Source organism: Sus scrofa, chromosome 14, assembly GCF_000003025.6.
Source record: "Sus scrofa isolate TJ Tabasco breed Duroc chromosome 14, Sscrofa11.1, whole genome shotgun sequence".
In the NCBI taxonomy this organism is placed as follows: Eukaryota; Metazoa; Chordata; class Mammalia; order Artiodactyla; family Suidae; genus Sus; species Sus scrofa.
In genome coordinates, this window is record NC_010456.5 from 22,592,974 (window position 1) to 22,611,237 (window position 18,264).

At 44.5% G+C, this 18,264-nt stretch overlaps 1 protein-coding gene across 1 annotated transcript in view; it reads right to left on the minus strand.

The window, feature by feature from the left end:
* Nucleotides 1-15,971, minus strand: part of ZNF84 (zinc finger protein 84) — a 53,613-nt gene extending 37,642 nt beyond the window's left edge. Inside the window, exons 1-4 of the mRNA XM_021072888.1 lie at nt 15,471-15,971; nt 6,285-6,411; nt 5,947-6,042; nt 1,467-2,614 (exon numbers count right to left, since the gene is read on the minus strand). Coding sequence (XP_020928547.1) covers nt 1,467-2,614; nt 5,947-6,042; nt 6,285-6,411; nt 15,471-15,503 — 1,404 coding nt within the window. The 5' untranslated portion in view covers nt 15,504-15,971. The remainder of the gene's footprint in view (nt 1-1,466; nt 2,615-5,946; nt 6,043-6,284; nt 6,412-15,470) is intronic.

An 18,264-nucleotide genomic window follows, 5' to 3' on the forward strand; every position in this document is an offset into this window, starting at 1 on the left:
AACTGATTTTATTCTTGTCTCAGGAAAAAACCTGAACCACATAACCCCACTTTTCTTTGACAGTTTAGGACCTAATCATTTAAAGCCCTTCAGCTACAAGAAATAGAATCTCATTCTCCTTACCTTTAGCAGAAAGTATTTTTAGTGAAATGAAGAAGCACACAGAAGACCACAAAACTAGTTTCAAAGAGGGGCAGTATCCAAAGTTATCCTGAGAAATCAATAAAGCAGGAACTAATTGGTGGTCTCAGTAGAATTCTAGGACAAGAATAAATGGGTTCTGTTTATTCCGGTTCATGTTCATGTGAGACTGAATTAGAGACTCGAACTCCTGGAAAAGAGGTCACCATTCCCAAAAATGGTTAAAATGCTCATATGTAGGTAGTGGAAAGAATACCCTGAAAGACCCACCACAATGATGCACAAAACACAGAAGTTATTTCTCCAGAGAAATCTAGGATACTCTTATCAAACGATGGGTAATGGACGCTGAACCAATACATAAAATCAATGTTCCTTACAATGAGTGCTGCTCTTGGGTAGCAGCTTCATAAAAACTGCCAGACCCACTTACTGAATAACTCATTTGGAGTGAGAACTAAATCCTCCCATTGATTAAAAACCATATTATTCTAGTAATATTGCCAAGAAATAAAGAGACAATACTGATATTTAGCATTTAATATGGAGAATATTGGGGGATGTTTTCCCACAAACTATCAAATATAACAAGTTACATTTAAAAATAAAATACCAAAATTTTAAAAATGCTTCTCAGTGTTACTCAGGAGAGTCACCCTCAATACCTCTTAGCCTTCAGAATATTTCCTTGTTTTCCTGCTATTACTCTATTTACATATTAAAATTAAAAAAACTTTATATTCCACTAAGCAAAAGCCTTTTCCTCACTCTAAAACACAGCATCAAATCTGGAATGTGACTCCTCATGGAACACATCTTCTATGAGAAAGTGCTTTCCTGATTAAGAAATTTAATAAGGAATTCTCAATAAGAACCCCCCAAATTAAATCTTCATAATGATGCTACTATTCTTGACAGTTACAGCTCCTTACTCCATGACTTATTTCTGAAAGCTTTTGCACATCTGTTCCAAATGTGATTGCTCTCTCTTCTGCATGGCTAACTTGGTAAGAGTGTGTTCTTAGGACTTCCTGCTTAGATATCCTGTATATTATCATCTGAAGTCTGCTGAGGACCACCTTCTGTGTTGATGCTTTCAACACCTACTATGTTCTGATTTTTCACTTGTGAGTTTTTCGATGTATACGAAGCCCTGAATTCCAACAGAAGGATTTCCCACATTCAGAGCATTTCCATGGTTTTTCTCCTGTGTGAACTCTCTGATGTTCACTGAGAGATGACTTCTGAGTGAAGGCTTTCCCACATTCACTGCATTTAAAGGGCTTCTCTCCTGAATGAGTTTTCTGGTGTATCTGAAGTGATGCCTTCCTAGGATAGGCTTTCTCACATTCACTGCATTCATAGGGCTTCTCTGTTGAGTGAGTTCTCTGATGTATAATGAGCTGTGATTTCCCACAAAAGGCCCTCTCACAGAAACTACACTCATAGGGTCTTTCTCCTGTGTGTGTTCTCCTGTGTATAACAAGGTAGGATTTGCTGCTGAAGGCCTTCCCACATTCACCGCACCCATAGGGCTTTTCTCCTGCATGAGCTCTTAGATGTGCTGTGAGCTGTTCCTTCCTACCAAAGGCTTTCCCACATTCACTGCATTGATAAGGATTATTTCCTGTGTGAATTCCCTGATGTACAACAAGTTGTGTCTTCATATTGAAGGCTTTCCCACATTCGCTGCATTGATAGGGTTTCTCTCCTGTGTGCATCCTGATGTGAATGAGGAGGTAAGACTTACTCCTGAAGGCTTTCCCACATTCACTGCATTTATGGGGTTTCACTCCCGTATGAGTTCTCTGGTGTACAACAAATGGTGACTTCAAACTAAAGGCTTTTCCACATTCACTGCATTCATAGGGTTTCACTCCTGTATGGCTTCTCTGGTGTAAAATAAGCTGGGATTTCCAGCTGTAGGCTTTTCCACATTCACTGCAACCATAAGGCTTCCCTCCTGTGTGAATTTCCTGATGGACAATGAGCTGTGACCTGAAAGAGAAGACTTTCCCACACTCGATACAGGAGTAGGGCTTTTCTCCTGTGTGGACTCTCTGGTGAGCATTAAGGTTTGACTTGGCACTGAAGGCTCTCTCACATTTAGTGCATTCATATGGTCTTTCTCCTGTATGAATTCTGAGATGTACAATGAGCTGTGATTTACAACGAAAAGCTTTCCCACATTCATTACACACACAGTTTTTTTCTATACTATGAGCTCTTTGATGCTTGAGAAAATATGATTCTTCATATCCATGAAACTTATCAGGATTCTTTCTTAGATAACTTCTGGATGAAGCTAAGTTCTGTGTCAAACTTTTCCCGTGTGTGTTATATTTGAGGAGTCTGTGTCGTGAAGAAATGTGAGGTTTGCTCAGATGAAGTTTTCCAAATGCATTACAAGCATAGCTTCTCTCAACACTTTCAAGCTCATCTTGATTATTCTGATACCATTCTTTCCAACCTTCTAGGGGAAAAAAAAAAAATCATATTTTAAAAATCATAATAGAAACCTAATATAGAATTAAAGAGCTTTAGAACTGCCATGTAATGAGTTTTTTTCTTTTGGTCTAGGCCTAACACTGGTTCAAAAGAAGTACTGACCAAATGCACACGTGCCACATAATAAGGGTGGGGCAAGGGGAAGTGAATTGACCAAACCAAGTTCTTTTATGGAAATGGATAGTGAATTAACAGTGATCAAAAATGTTTTTTAAGATAGAAGTTTTAAAAATGTACCCTGAGGGAGTTCCCGTTGTGGCACAGTGGATAACGAATCCGACTAGGAACCATGAGGTTGCGGGTTCGGTCCCTGCCCTTACTCAGTGGGTTAACGATCCGGCGTTGCCCTGAGCTGTGGTGTAGGTTGCAGACGCGGTTCGGATCCAGCGTTGCTGTGGCTCTGGCGTAGGCCAGCGGCTACAGCTCCAATTCGACCCCTAGCCTGGGAACCTCCATATGCCGTGGGAGCGGCCCAAAGAAATAGCAAAAAGACAAATAAATAAATAAATAAATAAAAATAAAAATGTAGCCTGAGAGTTCCCTGGTGGTCTGGCAGTAAAATAACCTGGCATTATCACTGCTGTGGCTCAGGTCACTGCTATAGCACAGGGGAGAGCCATGGCCCAGGGAATTCTGCATGCCAAGGGCATGGCCAATAAAAAAAAACAAAAAAATTAGCCTGCACTTAGGAGCCAATGCCAACTCTCCTGTATCTGAATTTCATTGGTACAAGAAATTACTCAAAAAGTGAATTCAGGAGTTCGCATTGTGGCTCAGTGGAAATGAATCCGACTAGGAACCAGGTCGATCCCTAGCCTTGCTCAGTGGGTTAAGGATCCAGCGTTGCCCTGAGCTGTGGTGTAGGGTGCAGACGCAAATTGGATCTGGTGTTGCTGTGGCTCTGGCGCAGGCCAGCTGCAACAGCTACGATTAGACCCCTGACCTGGGAACCTCCTTGTGCCACAGGAGAGGCCCTAGAAAAGGCAAAAAGATAAACAAAACAAAACAAAAGTGAATTCACAGGCTACAGAAGAGCTAGGTGTGACATTTAGGTATGCACATTGAGACACTAAAAATGAGGCTGAGTGAGCCATAGAAAACTAAGGCAAGAGCATTCTGAACAGAAAGAAGAGTAAGTACACAGCTCCCAAGGAGGAAAGCTGCTTGGCATGGTTAAAAACAGGAAAAAGGCCAGGATATCTGAAAAGACTGAAGGCAAGAATCAAAGTAAAGGCAAGGCCCCAGGAAAGAGTTTTCATCTTACCCAAAGCATTTTAATTAGAGGGGAACTTGATTCGACTAGTGCTTTTAAAAGATAAGTGGCTGCTCCATATAAAACAAATAGGAAAAGGGCAGAGAGACAAATTAAGAGCTGTGGCAATAGTCCAGCATGACAAGGGTCCAGGATGGATTAGGTCTAGGATGGATTATCCTGGAGCTGAGCATTGCGGACCTATTTGGAGAGAGAATTAAGAAACGTACTAAAGGAAGTTCCCGTCGTGGCGCAGTGGTTAATGAATCCGACTAGGAACCATGAGGTTGCGGGTTCGGTCCCTGCCCTTGCTCAGTGAGTTAAGGATCCGGCGTTGCCGTGAGCTGTGGTGTAGGTTGCAGACGCGGCTCGGATCCTGCGTTGCTGTGGCTCTGGCGTAGGCCGGAGGCTACAGCTCTGATTCGACCCCTAGCCTGGGAACCTCCATATGCCGCAGAAGCGGCCCAAAGAAATAGCAAAAAAAAAAAAGAAATGTACTAAGGGATTAGATGTGGGAACCCAGAGGAGGGAAGGATTTAATGACCCCTAGATTTCAGACTTGAGAAGCAGGGGGTGCTGCTCTTTGAGACTGAAAACACTAGGAGAGAAACATGTTTGGAGGAAAAACAAAGGACTCTGTTTTGGATCTTTTGAGATTTGAGATCTTAGTTAAATATCCCAATGAGGATAGCAGGTGGGCAGTTAGACCTAAATCCAGGGCGCAGGAAAAAGGAGTCACCAGGAGTTCCCATCATGATGCAGCAGAAAAGAATCTGACTAGGAACCATGAGGTTGCCGTTTGATCCCTGGCCTTGCTCAGTGGGTTAAGGATCTGGTGTTGCCATGAGCTATGGTGTAGGTCGCAGATGTGGCTTGGATCTGGTGTTACTGTGGCTGTGGCGTAGGCTGGCAGTTGTAGCTCCGATTAGACCCCTAGCCTGAGAACCTCCATGTGCTGGGGGTGCAGCCCTAAAAAGCAAAAAAAAAAAAAAAAAAAAAAGTAGGCACCAATAGCATACATGTGGCATCGAATGACATGAGGGATGAGATCTTCAGGGAACGTGTGCAAATTAAATGGGCAGTCAAAAAACAGCCCTGAGCACACGACATTTAAGGATGGACAGGAGGTGCAGAGAGAATGGGAAAGCACATCAATGAAGCCCAAACAGTGTGATGATGAGAGGGACAGACAGGGGTTAAAGGAAAGTGAATAGCACTTGTCAGGCACACGGCCTTAAACCCAGTACATGACTGCTTCGATGGGCTCTTGAGTAGCTGTCCTGCTTCCTCAGGCCTGCTTACTAAACTTTCTTCCCAATTGTGGTGGGGAAACTGTGAAAAAATAGCAATTTCAGAAGTGCCTTTCCATTTCTGCTACTGAGAATACAGAGAGGGAAAGTAAGGGGTGTTCACCTGCAAGCATATGAAGCCAGGACTAGAGTACAGAATGCAAAGAGAACAAGGATGGCACATCTCCTGCCACAAGGCTAGGAGGAAGGGAACTTCCATTTTCAGGATGGAAGAGCTTTTCAACAGTTACAATATAGGAGAGAAGCTTGAATTTAGACAGCTCAGAAGGGAAGGGTATGAGGAGTAAGAAAAGCACCCAAGAAAGTAACAATTGTAATTTCCAGGTGACTGGTGTGAGAAAAGAGGAGGAAGCAATGAAATCTCCCTCAAGATAGTGAAGTGACGAGAACAAAATGAAAATGACAGACTGTGGGTCAAGCAGAGGGATTTAACTGCGGAAGCAAGAGAGAAAAGGCCCGTGGCCACAGGAAGGTAAGCAGAGAAAGAAGGTGCCAGAAAGAGGGAAACTAACCTAGAAAGCAACCTTTGAGCAGAATGCAGAGAGGGGCACACCAACCTCTTGGAACCATGGGAGGAAAGCGAGGGCCACATCCTTACCTGAGGACTCTTGGGCTCATCCCAAGTTGCCCCAATGGTTCAAAGACCCCAAAGAAAAGTTTCTGCACAGGACACTGGCTGGGCGCCAGCCCTGGTTCACAACCAACCTCTTGGATTTATGGTTTCTGCTCACCTACCTGGGCAGCTCTGACCAGAAATGCTGGCATTTACTATCCATGGCTCTTCTCCTTGCTCCAACTTGAAGATTAAATCAGGTTTGGTATCATGATAACCTGTTAAAGAAAAACCACAAAGGATGTGGGCCAACCTGCTGGGGACTAAGGGTTCAGGAGCTAAGAAAGGAAAGAGCTCATTTGCACATCCCTATTCCCTAAATAGGGACTAAGAATTTAGCCTCTAGAGTTCAAGTCCATAATCATTAAGTACTTCAAAGGGCCCAGGGTAGATCGACAGAAGAAAAAGGGATGGCATGCTATGTCTTATGATCTGAGCTGCACAGAAAAACTGTACTTACCCACAGACAGCAGGTTGCTATAGTTTTCCAGAGTCACATCCCTGTACAGGTGCTTCTGTGCAGAATCCAGTAACTGCCACTCTTCCCAGGTGAACTCCATTGATACATCCTTGAAAGACAACAACCCCTGTAACAATACACACACCTTTCAGTAGGCTGCAGTTACACTGGGAGACATGGGGAAGAAGAAGAGGACCCAGAAAAGGAAAAATGTCCCTCCACAGGCGCCCAGGCCAGCTTTTACATTGAGAGAGAATTTTTAAAAGATAAGAGGAGCTCTCACTGGGGATCCTGCAATGGGATCAGCAGCATCTCTGGAGCCCTGGGATACAGGTTCCATCCCAGGCCCAGCACATGGGTTAAGGATCCAGTGTTGCAGCAGCTGTGGTTTAAGTCGCAATGGTGGCTCAGATCTGATGCCTGGACTGGGAACTCCATATGCCGTAGAGTGGACAAAAAAGAAAAAAAGATCGTAATAATTTAACCAGGTAATTCTTTTGAGTCCTGAAGATTTGGGGATGACTAAAACACACTTTGCCCTCAGGAAGCTTTCAGTCCTGTAGAGGGAAACAAGTATCTATGCATGTAAGGTGTTTCAAGCCTGATAAAATCACATTTAGAGATGCCTTGCACAGGGGTGGAGAGAGATTCTAAATGAGGCCGCCAGATACACTGAGAACTGAGAAGGTCTAACCCTCCAGAACGCTTGCTGTCCTGCCTGCTGCTCAGCCCACCCAGAGTCTCAGTGGGAGTGACAGCGCATTAAAAAATGTGCCAAGGGGGAGTCCCCATCGTGGCTCAGCAGAAATGAATCTGACTAGTATCCATGAGGATGCAGATTAGATCCCTGGCCTCGCTCAGTGGGTAAAGGATCCAGTGTTGCTGTGAGCTATGGTGTAGGTCACAGACGAAGCTCAGATCTGGTGTTGCTGTGGCTGTGGTGTAGGCTGGCGGCTACCACTTCAATTTGACCCCTAGCCTGGGAACTTCCACATGCTACACATAAAGCCTTAAAAAGCAAAAAAATAAAAATAAAAAATGTGCCAAGTAGGTGAATTCCCAGCTTTTCTTCAAGAAAATAAGGAGCCCATGATAGGCCGACCAGGGGACACCCAGCACGGACCCTGAACTTGCAGTCCAAGTCACAGTGTCAGCCGTGCAGCCTGTATGTGTGGTGCTTGATGCCTCTGAGAATCACCCAGTGTGTTTACAACAAGTTCTTTTCACAGGACCAAAAAAAAAAAAAAAAAGTAACAAGCCACAGATCCTCAGGAGATCATTCAACAAGCATTCATTATATTCATTAGGCACCAACCATAGACAGAATCCCTGTCCTCAGTGGGTTTCTGTTCCTGCAGAGGAGAAGCCCGTAAGCATGCAGGCCAGTGGTGACAGTGCTCTAACAGGCCTCCTTCAGTGTCAAGGGACAGGGTCCTGGGGAGGCAGGCACAGGAGCCATTTCAGATGGATGATCAGGGAGCCCCCTGCTGAGGTGACATTTGGGCAGAAGCCCAAGTGATGTGACAAGGAGCTCGGAGATTTCTGTAGGAAGAGTCGCCTACACAGGCCTGTGCCTGTGAAAACAAAGGCACAGGCCTGTGGGGTGCAAGGATGTGGTAAGGACTTGGGATTTTATTCCAAGGGAGAAGAAGTCACCAGAAGACACTGACTGACTCTTCTGCAAGAGGCCTGCTCTGACTCCCATATGCAATCACTGTGACTGCCAGGAGCAGGGGGTGGGCCTCATTCCCATGGAAGATGAAGCCCCAGGGGGTAATGAGCAGGGGTTGGTTCCTGGGCATCAATTGAAGACAGAGGCAGAAGATGTCCTGATGGAGATGATGGGGTGCAGGGAAAGGATGTCGAGGAGGTGGCCAGAATCCTGGCCAGGCAAACTGAAGACACTGTCCTGTAACACAGTGAGAAAGGGAGGTACAGGAGCTGAAGACAGTCAAGCTGCAGCTAGAGCACCCCCTGTCACACCCCCATAAGGAGAGCACCTGTGGGAAGTGAAGTGGGACATCTCACTCAGCCCAATGTCCCCCCATGTCCACCATGCCTATAGGCAGGAAGGGCTGACCTGCATTTAAGGATGTCAGTAAACAAGGAATCTGGTATGTTTCCCCCTGGGATTTTTTCTTTTTCTTTTTAAGGCTGCACCCACATCATATGGAAGTTCCTAGGCTAGGGGTGGAATTAGAGCTGCAGCTGCCAGCCTACACCACAGCCACAGCAATGGCAGATCAGAGCCTCATCTGCAATCTACACCACAGCTTGTGCCAACACTGGTCCTTAACCCACTGAGCAAGGCCAGCAATCAAACCCCTGTCCTCATGGATACTAGTCGGGTTTGTCACCCCTGAGTGACAACAGGAACTTCCCCCTGGGAAATTCTGAAGATGAGACCGTGGAGGCAGAGAGAAGTGAAGCAACTGACAGGCTTCTCTCCAACAATGCTGCCTGCAGGGAGGGGTGCAAGTCTGGGAGGCTGTAGAGGCCAGTGAGAAAGGGACTCATCAGAAAAATATAGCTTCTGTCCTCTGATCACTGTTCCCATACGACCCACGAAGAGCCCCAGAGGGGGACAAAAAAGTGAGGGGTTGAGGGAGAGACAAGCCTCCCCTCTCCTTCTGCAGCCTGAGCGGGGGAAGGAAAGGGGCTGGAATCAGAGTGCAGCCTGGACTTTCCAATGCCTGAAAATAACTGACAGCCAAGTATGACTGTGACCATCTTGGCTTTTGCTAGGGTGATTGCCAGGGTCAGGGGAGGGACGGCTAACAGGGCATGTCTGAGGCTGTGGTGAGGGTACATGAAGCTGTGACTCATGTCTATCCTAATCAAGCCCCAGCCATTCATGAAGGTGGCACTTCACAATGAAAAGGGAACCTGGAAGCCAGGCACTGCAACAGGACTGTGTGAAAGCCTGAGGCAGATGCCACAGGGGTGACAGTGGGGGTGAACCAGGAGGCTTATTTTCTTTTAAGCCTCTTATTATTATTTCTTTTTTTTTTTTTTTTTTTTTTTTGGCAGCGCCCACAGCATGCAGAAGTTCCCAGGCCAGGGATCGAACCTAGGGCCACAGCGGTGACCCAAGCCACAGTAGTGACACCAGATCCTTAACCTGCTGTGCCTCAAGAGAACTCCCAGCCTCTTACTATTTTTAAGCTTGATAAGAACAAAAATAAAATACAAAAGAATTACTACAAAAATATTGAATTGGGCAAGCAGAATCAAGAAGTGAGGGAATTTAGGGAGTTCCCATCGTGGATCAGCAGTAATGAATCTGGCTAGTATCCATGAGGATGCGGGTTAAGGATCCCTGACCTCACTCAGCGGGTTAAGGATCCAGTGTTGTCCTGAGCTGTGGTGCAGGTCACAGACATGGCTCAAATCCTGCATTGCTGTGGCTGTGGTGTAGGCCAGCAGCTGCAGGTCCAATCAGACCCCATATGCCACATGTGCCGCCCTAAAAAGAAATGAGAGATTTAAAAAAGGAAACTATTATGATCAAGAGAGGGTGAATAACTCTAAGACACAAGAGATGTTAAAATGTATAGGAGATCGCTATACACAAATTCTGCTGTAATGTGATGCGATATGCAGAAAAATCACCACTTTGCCAGGTTTTAGGCTTATGGGAAGCACAGGGTTGGGTTGGGGTGTAATACCTTTGCACACATATAAAAAGAAAATAAAGAACCTTAATAAAAACAGTAGCAGTTTGGAGTTCCCATTGTGGCTCAGTGGTTAACGAATCCGACTAGGAACCATGAGGTTGCGGGTTTGATCCCTGGCCTTGCTCAGTGGGTTAAGAATCCGGCATTGCCATGAGCTGTGGTGTAGGTCGCAGACGAAGCTTGGATCTGGCGTTGCTGTGGCTCTGGCGTAGGTCATGGCTACAGCTCCGATTAGACCCTTAGCCTGGGAACCTCCATATGCCTCAGGAACGGCCCTAGAAATGGCAAAAAGACCAAAAAACAAAAAAGAAAAAAACAAACAAAAAAAACAGTAGCAGTTTTATACATATTTAATGGCTGAGAAATACATAAATAGGAGTTCCCATCGTGGCTCAGTGGTTAACAATTCCAACTAGGAACCATGAGGTTGTGGGTTCTATCCCTGGCCTCATCCAGTGGGTTAAGGATCTGGCATTGCCATGAGCTGCAGTGTAGGCTGCAGACGCGACTCGAATCTGGCATTTCTGTGGCTCTGGCGTAGGCCAGCAGCTACAGTTCCTATTAGACCCTAAGCCTGGGAACCTCCATATGCCACGGGTGTAGTCCTAGAAAAGACAAAAAGAAAGAAAGAAAGAAAGAAAGAAAAAGAGAGAGAGAGAGAGAGAGAGAGAGAGGGAGGGAAGGAGGGAGGGAGGAAGGAAGGAAGGAAAGAAATACTACAAATGTGGCACTTGACCTTGAAAAACACCTGTTTGAGTGTCAGAATAGCTGTACTCTAAAGTGGTAAAGAGAGGATTGCCTGAAATCAGACAGAAAGTGCATGTTGTTCCCCAAGATATCAATCATGTTGAAACACACTTAAATTTTTAAAGCGAACATGATAGCAGAACTGATTGTAATTATAAATTTGTTCCAATAACTTTGAAAATTTAGGAGAAATGGAAAATCTCCTAGAAAAATAAAAGCAATCAAAATTTGCCCAGAAAGAATTACAAAGGCTGGACTGACCAGTCCATGATCATAAAATAAACTGGAGTAGTAATCAAAGATATACCCTCTCCAAAAAGACAATGGTTCTACAGTAAGTTCTACCAACATCTGAGAGACAGAATATTCCCTTCACATCTAATCTGATGTAGAGTCAGGAAATGACTGGACACCTGTCATACAAACTGTATAACCCCACAGACAAGGCAAAGACAGCACAACCTTAGTCTAACCTCATTTATTATTAACTTTGATCAAAATACCTAGGTAAAAATACAAATAAAGTAATCCCGTACATACATAGCAAACCATAAATTAAGTTTATCCAGAAAACTAAAGGACACAAAACCCTATCAATGAAAGAATCAACATTAGTACATTAATGGAAAACAATCATCTTAACAGATAAAGTTCCACGATAAAATTTAACCCTTTTTTTTTCTTTTGGCTGCTACTGCAACATGTGGAAATTCCCAGGCATGGAGCGATCTCATGCCACAACAGTGACAATGCTGGATCCCCAACCACTAGGCCACCAAGGAACTCTGAAATTTAAAACTTTCAAAAATCAGAATTCAGTTTATTAAAGGTAAAAGTAATATCTTTGACACAAAAAATTAGCTTCCCTAAGCCCATAGAAAACATGAGACTTCGTGTGAAACATTATAAGTATTCCCTCTAAAATTAGGAACAATATATGGATGTCACACCAACTCTACTGGTGAGCACTGTCCTAGAGGACCTGGTCACAGCAGGAACAAAATGCCAGTGACAAACACTAAGGAAAGAACAAAAACTACTGTCATTACTTACAAACATCTGATTTTCTGACTAAAAAACCTAAAGACAGGAGTTCCCGTCGTGGCGCAGTGGTTAACGAATCCGACTAGGAACCATGAGGTTGCGGGTTCGATCCCTGCCCTTGCTCAGTGGGTTAACGATCCGGCGTTGCCCTGAGCTGTGGTGTAGGTTGCAGACGCGGCTCGGATCCCGCGTTGCTGTGGCTCTGGCGTAGGTCATGGCTACAGCTCCGATTCAACCCCTAGCCTAGGAACCTCCATATGCCGCGGGAGCGGCCCAAGAAATAGCAACAACAGCAACAACAACAAAAGACAAAAGACAAAAACAAAAAACAAAAAAAAAAAAACAAAAAAAAAACCTAAAGAGAAACTTCGGACATAACATGAGAACCAATAAGAAACATCAAGAGGGTGGCAGTTAAAAAAAAAAAAATCAGCATGAAAATAGCTCTTGGATACACTAGCAGCAACTAGCTAAAAAATGCAATAAGAAAAACCACAACAAATCTAGAAGGCACCCAGAATAAAGCTTAAAAATATAGAAAAACCTAACACAAAATAAACATGTGATAGATACATAAGTGCTGGGGAATTAAAAAGAAAACACAATAGCCAAGATATGGAAGTAAGCTTAGTGTCCATTGACAGATGAATGGATAAAGAAGGTCTAGTGGGGAGTTCCCATGATGTCGCAGTGGAAATGAATCCGACTAGGAACCATGAGGTTGCAGGTTCAATCCCTGGCCTTGCTCAGTGGGTTAAGGATCCGGCGTTGCTGTGAGCTGTGGTGTAGGTTGCAAACACGGCTCAGATCTGGCATTGCTGCATTGGCTGGCAGCTGTAGCTTCAATTGGACCCCTAGCCGGAGAACCTCTATATGCCATGGGTGCGGCCCTTAAAAAAAAAAAAAAAGCAAAAAATAAATAAATAAAACCAGAGATGATGAGTAAATAAATAAATAAATAAAACCAGATTAAAAAAAAAAAAAAAGGAAGTTCTAGTGGGAGTTCCCATCATGGCTCAGCAGAAAAGAATCTGACTACCATCCATGAGGATAGAACTTTGATCCCTGGCCTTGCTCAGTGGGTCAAAGATCCATTGTTGCCATGAGCTGTGGTGTAGGTCACAGACATGGCTGGGATCTGACATTGCTGTGGCTGTGGTATAGGCCAGCAGCTACAGCTCCGATTCTACCCCTAGCCTGGGAACCTCCATATGCTGAGAGTACGGCCCTAAAAAGACCAAAAAACAAAAAGGAAAAAAAAAGGTATAGTGTATGTATACACAATGGAATATGACTCAGCCATTAAAAAAATGAAATCTCATCATTTTCAACAACATGGATGGAAGTAGCGGAGTTATGCTAAATAAAATAAGTCAGAAGGAAAGACAAATACCCTATGGTAACACTTACACGAAATCTAAAAAATTAAATGAACAAACAAACAAAATGGATTCATAGATATAGAAACAAAACAGGTTGCCAATAGGGAAGCAGGTGGAAGAGTGGGTGAAGTAGGTGAAGAGGTTAAGAGATATAAACCTTCACTTATAAAATAAGTAAGCTTTAGGGATGCAGCATAAGGAATATGGTCAATAATACCATAGTAGCTGGATATGGGGACAGATTACCAGACTTAGGGTGGTGGCCATTTCATAATGTATGCAAATGTCAAATCACTTCATAGTACACTTCACAATACTGCGATGTTCTATATCAACTATATTTCGATTTTAAAAAACAAAACAAAAGGCCAGGTAATTGAGTAACATTCACGATGCGCAGGCTCAATGCGGTAAAGATATTAATATTCAACAAGGCATTTCATCAGCTATAAAATAAGGACATACCTGCCTCATGGGGCCATGAGACTTTAACGACTTCATATAGGCAAAGCGTCTAGCCAAGAGTGGCACCTACTGATACTATTCAGTAGTCTTTTTTTTTTTTTTTTTTCGTCTTTTTGTCTTTTCTAGGGCCGAACCCTTGGCACATGGAGGTTCCCAGGCTAGGGGTCTAATCGGAGCTATAGCTGCCGACCTATGCCAGAGCCACAGCAACACCAGATCCGAGCCTCGTCTTCAACCTACACCACAACTCAGGGCAATGCTGGATCCTTAACCCACGGAGCAAGGCCAGGGATCAAACCCTCAACCTCACGGTTCCTAGTCGGATTCATTAACCACTGAGCCACGATGGAAACTCCTATTCAGTAGTCTTAAAGTCTTTTTTATTTAGGTTCTGCACAAGTAAGTTCACTTATTTTATTTGCTATTGCAAATATGTTTTCTCTCACTGTACTTCCTATGTAGCTATTGTTTAAAGATAAAAAGTTCACTGATTTTGAGATTAACTGTATCACTCAGTGAAATTCCTTCTCCCTGGCACCCAAACTCTTCCTGTCACATTTGATCACCCCCAAAAAAGTCTATACTATTACTAATTGTTTTACATCTCATTCTCCACAGCCTCATGCAATCCACTTTTCAACACTTCCTTTACCTCTCAGGAAGTGACACCTGTAACATTCTCTCTGCTCTGGAAAAACTGCTTAAGAGCTATAAATTCAGAAATCCAAGAGGCATCTTTTGACTTACTGAAATACTTCTGAGACTTTCGTATCATGGCTTTGATGAAGTTCCCTTTTCTCAAATTTGCAGGGGAAAAACCATTCTCCAAATTTTCTCCCAAGGGGGTAAAATAATACACAACTTTTGGAGTTCCCCGGTGTCCTAGCAGTTAAGGATTCAGAGTTGTCAACGTTGTGGCTCAGGTTTGATCTCTAGCCCAGGAACTTTCCAATGCCAGGGCACAGTCAAAAAAAAAAAAAAAAACAACAACAACACACACACACAAATTTAATCTCACCTCGCTTGCACCCTGGCCCTTCTCATCAGTTCTTTCCAAACTGTTGCTCTGAGTCCTCTATTTGGTCCTTTTCAGGGTGCTGTTTGTCAGACCCTGGGCCTCCAGGGTTTATATTTTAGTTGAAAACACCCACCTGAGCTGCAAACTCAACTACAGGCATAGCATATTCAACACCTACAAAGTTACACTCTGTCCCTGAATACCTCTTCCAACAGTGTTCTCATGACGGGACTGGTCACCAGCCTGCACAACGGCTGTGACGTCTTCTTCTGGCTCATCCATCAACCACTTGCAGAGTCCACTGGACCCTCTCCTCTTACAAAACACCTCTCCCTACCCGTTGACCCCTACCATTCTGCTCAATGATTACCCTCCTCGCCAAACCACAGCTCTCTCTAAAAGGATAAACGTATGTAATTTCTTGGCACTACCTGGCACTGCCAGTCTCAGGGTCCAGCACGCAAACACATCAGTTCATAAGCATTTGAACAAATGAATGAACAAAGAGGAGAGTAATTTCCCTAATGAGGCCCTAAAGGTCTGGGCATGAAGACAACTCAGTACTTGTGCGTGAAAAAACCTGAAATGATAGAGGATCACTTCCTTCACAAAGACTCATTTCCCTCAGAGTTGAGGGTCTGTCGCAGGCAATAAAGCAGTGTAACTGCAGAGGGAGAGGGCGTCGGACACAAAAATGCCAGAAAACAAGGGGCGTTTCTGGAGATCCAGAGACAGGGGAGGTAGAGGGACGGCGGAGAACACGTGGGTTCAGACCCTGGTGTGACCGTGAAGGGATGAACATATAGACCCCTGCGGCGAGTCAGCTGTCAGAAGTGAGAAAGTCCCTACTCACCCAGCACGTAGCTGTCCGAAACCTGGTGGCCATCCCGTGCTGTTTCGTGCAGGATGCGCAGGAAAGGATCGAACTGAGGGTTTCTCTGTTTCTCCCCGCCCCCCCGCCCCGTCTCGTCCTCGGAGGGACTTCGCGCCCCACAAGGGAGGGTCTGCAAGCAGCAGGCACCGGCCCGTCCGGGGCTTCTTCCCTCGCAGGGAGGCGGGCTCTGGGCCCGGGCAGAGGGAATCCAGGCGATGAGTTTGTACGGTTCCGCAGCCCTGACCCAGGAGGGACTGAGGCCGGGCTGGCTCCCCCACTCCCCAGATCGACAGTGGGGGGCTCAGACGGCCAAGACCCCGGTCCGCACAGGACCTTCAAGACTGGGTTAACTTCGCGGCTCAGCCAGGTCAGCAGCCACAGAAACTCAACACTCTCAAGCCCCTGTGCACTGACGCCCAGCCGGATACAGCCCGTTGGGCTCCTACTAGACTGCGGCTGCGGGTGCGGCGCACGCGGAAGTACCTCACTCGTCCATGAGCCTGGGAAAGAAAACTACTACTCCCAGAAACCTCTGCGAAGGCCCTGCTCAACTGCAGGGCTTCAAGAGGCGGGCGTGGGAAGGGGGCGGAGCCAGTCGGGAAGGTGGGCGGGTCCTGAAAACGTCCCTGCGGGAATCTGCAGCACCTGAGCAGCCCTAGGAAGAGCTAATAAAGCTATCAGTTAATAGCATAATTTAAAAAGGCCTTTCTTCCTTAAAAAAAAAAAAATTGGGGGGTGAAGGAGAAAAAGATAGTTTTATTGCTTTGCCAGGCAAAGGGGGCCACAGCGGACTAATGCCTTAAAGACTGTGCCCTCCTGAAAATCTTATTAAAAAGCTTACTGCTAGACAAATAGGAATGAAATAGGGAAGTACAGGCCAAACTGGAGACAACACTATGCAAGAATTTGTGGGAGAAACAGAGCAGTGATGATAGGAAATTTTATAATTTTCAGTAATTATAGCAAAGCAAAATAATATGTGAATTAAATTCTCAGAAATCTAGTTCAAGAACAAAGTAAAACTAAAGAAGGCAAAGGAAAGGAAATATTAACAAAAGCTAAAAACCAGACATAATTTGCAAGAACAGAAAAGACTGAAATACTAGGAATCCAAAGTGATTTGTATAGAACATTGTACCTAGACATTGTTAAATATGCATAATTTTACATGTGCAGGGAACATCCTCCAGCATTCGTCATATGTTGGGCCACAACATAAAGCTCAATAAGTTTGAAAGGACTGCAATCATACAAAGTATGTTTTCTGACAACCGTGAAATTAAATTAGAAATCAGGGAGTTCCCGTCATGGCTCAGTGGTTAACAAATCCGACTAGGAACTATGAGGTTGCAGGTTTGATCCCTGGCCTTGCTCAGTGGGTTAAGGATCCAGCATTGCTGTGAGCTGTGGTGTAGGTTGCAGATGCGGCTCAGATCCGGTGTTGCTGAGGCTCTGGCGTAGGCTGGCGGCTACAGCTCCTATTCGACCCCTAGCCTGGGAACCTCCATATGCCATGGGTGCAGCCCTAGAAAAGACAAAAAAGAAAAAAAATTAGAAATCAGGGGTTCCCATCATGGCTTAGCAGAAATGAACCCAACTAGTATCCATGAGGACACAGGTTCGATCCCTGGCCTGGCTCAGTGGGTTAAGGATCTGGGGCTACAATGAGCTGTGGTGTAGGTTGCAGATTCAGCTTGGATCTGGCGTTGCTGTGGCGTAGGCTGGCAGTTGTAACTCTGATTCAACTCCTAGGCTGGGAACCTCCATATGCTGAGGATGCGGCCCTAAAAAGACAAAAAATAAATAAATAAATAATAAATTAGAAATCAACCCCAGAAAAAAAAAATGTAGGAAATCCTCATGTTTTTGGAAATTAAAAAACACATTTTTAAGTAACCCCTAACTCAAAGAAGAAATCATAAGGAAACTTGGAAAATATTTTGAAACAAATGAAAATGAAAATGAAAAAAAATTTTTAAATGAAAATGCAAAATATCAAAAAAAGTCTAGATTACTATAAGTCCAAATCCTGAACTTTTTTTTTTATTCCATTCACCTCCAATTTAACCTTCCCTTTCTATTTGAACCCAGAGCTACTCAGTCACTGATATGGTCTCATAAAATTCCTGAGCATGTTGTATTTTCAGCAAGTTCCAAACACATCCTATACCTGGTTCTATAATTGAAGGAAACTCACCTCTTAAGATATTTCTTAGGCTAGCCTCCCATTTTATGTCATTTAAGTAAATGTAAGTGAATAATCTGTAATCCTACAGTCTCCCCAGATCTTCCCATATTAGACAGGAACTCTCATCTCCTGATAATCCAAGTCTCATTCACAAGTGTGAAACTCCTGTTACAGTGTAAAGCAGTTACTGCCCTAAAACAATGCAAAACTATTTTTAGGGAAAAGGCTCTTAGATTGGTATTGGCTGTAAGGGAATGGAAGGAGGTCTTGGAAATGTGCATGAGAGAAATAGACACCTAAAATAATGATTTTTTTTTTTTTTTTTTTTTGTCTTTTTGCCTTTTCTGGGACCGCTCCTGTGGCATATGGAGGTTCCCAGACTAGGGGTCTAACTTGAGCTACAGCTGCTGGCCTGCACCACAGCCACAGCAACTCGGGATCCGAGCCACGTCTGCAACCTACACCACAGCTCACGGCAACGCCGGATCGTTAACCCACTGAGCAAGGGCAGGGACCGAACCCACAACCTCATGGTTCCTAGTCGGATTCGTTAATTGCTGCACCACGACGGGAACTCCCCGGGTT